Consider the following 5,398-nt stretch of genomic DNA (forward strand, 5'->3'; position numbering starts at 1 on the left):
CCTCTATGCCTCCTTCATCCTCTATTCCTGGTCTTTCTTCATCTGGGTTCTTGGTGTTTCTCAGTGGGAATCAAGGACCCACCCCTAAACACTATCAGAGCTGTGTGAAGCTGCTCTCTCACACCGCTATCTTCCACTGCTGCAGACTCATGGGTTACGGTTGGAGCTCGGGTTGGGATTCGGGTTGGAGCTAGGGTTAGGGTTAGAGCTAAGGTTGGGGTTAGGGTTAAGGTCTTCCATTGTAAGTACAGGATAATACCAACATTTGTTACACTTTCCTTACAGAAATCTTTGTAAAATAATAAAAGCACTGGCTAATGTCCATCTTTACATGAATTAGCCTAAGCAACTAGGGTTGTCTGTAACATGGTGGGAGATGTCAGTGGCACCATGCAGCCTCTGCTCCATCCCTGGCTGCTGATTAGACCACAGCGACATAGCAGCTCTTTAAATACACACTCCCTCTCTCCATCTCCCCCTCGCTCCCTCTCTCATCATCCCCTCCCCCTCTCTCCACAGGCTCAATCACTTCGCAGGTTATCAGGGAAGCAGCCTGGCTCCAACTCCTAACACAGAGTGCTGCACACAGATAACAGAGGGATAGAGAGAAGAGAGGGGGGGTGCTTTACAGGAACGGCTTATAGTAGTTAAGAGGGAGAGGAGTGAGGTGGGGGCACAAGCACTCAATGTAGTAGTTAAGAAAGGGAGGGGGGAAATGAGTGAGGGAGAAGTGAGTGAGAGTGTGAGAGAAAGGCATCCCTCTAATTCCTCAAGAGGGGAATCTGAGAATAGGAGGAGAAGGAGGGACGGACTGACGGAGGGACGCACAGAGGTCTGGGATACCTCTAAAGAGCTGAGACCCAAAGCGCTGAGGCTGGAGTGGTCGACTGCAGTCAGGGAGAGAACATCATTTACATTACATTTCAGGGGAAAGGACGAAGCACTTCAGTCTGAGAAATAGGGGAGGGGGACCGACACTGACTTATCCCTGACGGACCGACGACCCTGTACAGTGCAGAGAGGAAACAGCAAGCTATTACGTCTACAGGAGGTCAGCATTCCACTACTACACGAGCTGGTCACAACTTCATTACGAAGAGCGTGAAGGAATCTGAACTGATACAGAGGGAAAACCCAAAGCCAAAACGCAGGGGAGATTTGAGGAAAGACAGGAGAGAGAGAACATTTGAAGCTTGTCCACCTGCTTGAATAGGTGGAGAAAGAGAGTGCTTCACTGGAACTTCAAGGAGAAGAGGAGAGAAGAAGAGAAGGAGAAGGAGAAGAGAAGCGAGGAGAAGAAAAGGAGAAGAAAAGGAGAAGAAAAGCGAGGAGAAGAGAAGCGAGAGAAGAAGAAGAGAGAAGAAGAGAAAGAGAAGAAAAGGAGAAGAGAGAAGGAGAGAAGGGGAAGAGAAGAGAGAAGAAGAGAAAGAGAAGAGAAGAGAGAGAAGAGAAGGAAAAGAGAGAAGAAGAGAAAGAGAAGAGTGAGGAAGAGAGAGAGGCTCTACCAGGCTGCACGTCAATGTGAGTGAGAACGTACAGACCCAGGGAGGGAGTTGAACTAACTAAAGCATTCTATTTAGACCACAACTATTCCAATATCTGTGTAAAGCATTCAGAAAATTAGCAGCATTTTAAAATGACAATTCTTGTCAATTAAATGTATAGGTAACAACATAGATAACCACATAATAACATTCGATAATAACATGTATGCAACTGCCCGTCAAAAGACAACAGAGTTGCTTCAGTATGTTTTAGATTAGAGAATATATTATGAGAATCGTTCAAGGACCAGGTTGAATGTAGTTCATTGTTGTATTAGTCGCCATGAAGCTACAGAGGAAGGTCATTTGAAAATACCATAGGACATGATTCAGTCATTTCTATAGCAGATTAACATCGGTGTCTCCAGAGTTATGAGAAACAATGACGCAACATTTTTCAAAGAATAACTAGTACGTGGGATGTATAAAACAGATGGAGCGGCCAAGTGCAGGACTATTTTAAGTCGTGACACAATGAGTGAGCAGGTCTCCCTCTTCCTGGACCCCTGACCTTACACCTGAACAACACTTTACCTAACAATAGGAGACTGACGTAGAACGTAAAGTAAGCACTTATCGAGTCAGTAACAACACTTCTCAAGTGGATGTCTTCCATAGCGTGGTTAGGGTCAGGGTTAACGGTCAGGTGAGGTTGATGGGTGTTTGTTGGGTAAAAGTAAAGGGTGGAAAAATTAGCAGGTTGATGTTTATTGTCATGAGTCTTGTCCTGGAGGCAGAATAGAGTGATTTTCCTTTAGATAGGCCAGTTGCAAAGTCAACATTTGCTTTTTGGTCTTAATTTAAGGTTAGGGTTTGGCATTAGGGTTAGCAGTGTGGTTAAGGTTAGGTTTAAAATCCAATTTTATGACTGTGGCTGTGCCAGCTAGTGACCACTCTGCAGCGCTGCCTCCAGAACAAGATTCATGACAAACAACATGTGAGGCATTCAACGTTTAATTTTGTTTCCTGCACCTGTGGAAGTGCTGGATGTGCATTCACTGCTTTAGAAATAAAAGTACTAAAGGGGAGGAAGAAGAACAAACCAAATCAAATGTTATTTGTCACATGCGCCGAATACAACAGTGTAGACCTTACAGTGAAATGCTTACTTACAAGCCCTTAAACCAACATGCAGTTAAGAAAAAAGAACAATCAATAAATTAAAAAAGATAGAAATATAACAAATAATTAAGGAGCAACAATAAAATAACAGTAGCAAGGCTATATACAGGGGGTTCAGGTACAGAGTCAATGTGCGGGCGCACCGGTTAGTCGAGGTAATCGAGGTAATATGCACATGCAGGTAGAGGTAAAGTGACCAGTCATAAATAATAAACAGAGTGTAGCAGCAGCGTAAAAATGGGGGGTGGGGACAATATAAATAATCGGTAGCAGAGAGAACAGTCTATGACTCGGGTGGCTGGAGTTCATGGCAATTTTTTGGGCCTTCCTCTGACACCGCCTGGTATAAAGGTCCTGGATTGCAGGAAGCTTGGCCCCAGTGATGTACTGAGCCGTACGCAACAACCTCTGTGGTGCCTTGCGGTCGGAGGCCGTGCAGTTGCCATACCAGCCAGTCAGGATGCTCTCGATGGTGCAGCTGTAGAACTTTTTGAGGATCTGAGGACCCATGCCAAATCTTTTCAGTCTCCTGAGGGGGACTAGGCGTTGTCGTGCCCTCTTCAAGCTGCTAGAAGTCTCATGGGTGTGCTTGAAAACTACCAAAACGCATTATCTTTCCTATGGCATTATTTCTACCCTGCACCTGTGGAATATTGCTCATTACACTACTTTCACACAACTTTTTTTAAAACAGTGTTAAGTGCCGGGCCTTGGCCCCTCTGGTCTGCGGTGCCGAGGTCTGGGGGGGTTCTGGGCGGTTATTTCTGGATGGCGGGCTGGCCGCTGACCTCAGTCCATTGTTCAGGCTGGTCAGGGCAACGCTTAGTCAGCATGGGGGGGGGGGGGTGCCATCCTGTCAGCGTTAATGGGACATGTCAGTTAGGAGTTGTAACTTATAGCTGATTCAAGGGAACTTGAAACTTGGTCTATTGTGATTTTGTGTGTTTGTTTTTTTTTCCATACTGAAAGAATCAAACAAAAACCTTTACAGTGTCTTGAACAAAGGGGCATAACATTACACCATGCTTCTAGGTTTTCTCTTTCTAACGAGACAGGAACTGCAGTCTTTTGTCAGCCCAACGATAAACAAATACATCCAGGCATGTGCAGAAGCATACACAAACACACACACACACACACACAAACACACACACACACGCATGAACACATCCGTCTCTTACCCTTCCTCTTCATCTTATCCATCATCATCCTCTGTGCACCCTCACCTGGCAATTAGCAGTCAGATAACCATCCCGCTCTGACCAATCAGCTTTCAGATAAGCATCCTGCACTGATAGAAGATGGGAGAGCGTTTATAGATTGCACCACGCAGCCTGCCGTCCTCTACCTCTAGCAGATAACTCCTCTAACTGACCTCCCTGTGAACTACCTTTGAAGACGGCGCCTCAGCTACGATGCGTCTAGGGAGGGATGGGGACCAAGGGACCATGTTTGAGATGGACAAGAGAGGAAGAGGCTTCAAATGTCCTTCCCATGCAAATACAGTGCCGTTTACATTTGCATACATAAAAAAACGACGTTGTACAGACTGGTTCACTCGAGAACGAGAAACAAGGACCGTGAGAGAGAGAGAGAGAGAGAGAGAGAGAGAGAGAGAGAGAGAGAGAGAGAGAGCGAGAGAGAGAGAGAGATAGAGAGAGAGAGAGAGAGAGAGGGCCGCGTAGCTTTGCATTGTGTTGTTTACATCGTATCAACCTGTGCTAACCTCCATCTCTCCCTCCTTAGTTGACCATGAGTGTGAGCGGTACACTGGAGAAGGGGACCCACCACCAGGCTCTGGAGCTCTCCGAGGAGCTCTCTCCCCTCAACCACCACCACCCTCACCACCACCACCTCCAGCACTCCAACTCTCTGGCCTCCAGCGCTCCTGTGGGGACCCCCTCCGGCGTGGTGGTGCCACCCCCGTACTCTGCAGCTGAGAGTAGGGGAGGTGGTAACGACGCTCCCCTGGAGCTCCGAGGCTCTCTGGACTGCTGGGCGTGCTCGGTGCTGGTGACGGCCCAGAACCTGCTCATCGCTGGGATCAACGCCTGCCTGGCCGGACTGGTGTTCGGACTCATCCTCACCCCCGCCATCGCCATGGTGGTGTTCGGGTTCCTCTGTCATTCTACGGTAAGAAGGGTGTGTGTCTGCACGTGTGTACACAGAGTAAAGGGCATTTGTGCAACACTTACATTCATCTTCCAAAATTCCGATCTGTCATTTAAATTTCACATTCATAATTCATCTGTGTCAGCGTGTGTGTCTCAGCGTGTGTGCGTCAGTGTGAGTGGTGTTTGCCAGAACAGTCATAACAATTTACCCTTTCAGAGGTATTCAGGAGTATCAGGCTAGATAAGAAACCAGTAATAATATGTTATACAGCATGCTGACATTTCAGGAGGGACTAACTGTAAATCCTAACTAAACTTTCACCATCCACCACAAGTTTGGAATAGTTTAGCTGAAAATGAGGGTGGAGTTTGGAATAGGTTAAATGAGGGTGGAGTTTGGAATAGTTTAAATGAGGGTGGAGTTTGGAACAGTTTAAATGAGGGTGGAGTTTGGAATAGTTTAAATGAGGGTGGAGTTTGGAACAGTTTAAATGAGGGTGGAGTTTGGAACAGTTTAAATGAGGGTGGAGTTTGGAATAGTTTAAATGAGGGTGGAGTTTGGAACAGTTTAAATGAGGGTGGAGTTTGGAATAGTTTAAATGAGGGTGGAGTTTGGAA

General features: G+C 46.5%; 1 protein-coding gene across 1 annotated transcript in view; it reads left to right on the plus strand.

Moving 5' to 3' along the window:
* Positions 1-711: 711 nt before the first annotated feature.
* The window catches only part of LOC129865470 (transmembrane protein 88-like), a 7,630-nt gene continuing 2,943 nt past the window's right edge, over positions 712-5,398 (plus strand). The window contains exons 1-2 of the mRNA XM_055938305.1: positions 712-1,521; positions 4,413-4,799. Of these exons, the coding sequence (XP_055794280.1) occupies positions 4,419-4,799 (381 nt within the window). The 5' untranslated portion in view covers positions 712-1,521; positions 4,413-4,418. The remainder of the gene's footprint in view (positions 1,522-4,412; positions 4,800-5,398) is intronic.

Source organism: Salvelinus fontinalis, chromosome 11, assembly GCF_029448725.1.
Source record: "Salvelinus fontinalis isolate EN_2023a chromosome 11, ASM2944872v1, whole genome shotgun sequence".
NCBI classification, from domain to species: Eukaryota; Metazoa; Chordata; class Actinopteri; order Salmoniformes; family Salmonidae; genus Salvelinus; species Salvelinus fontinalis.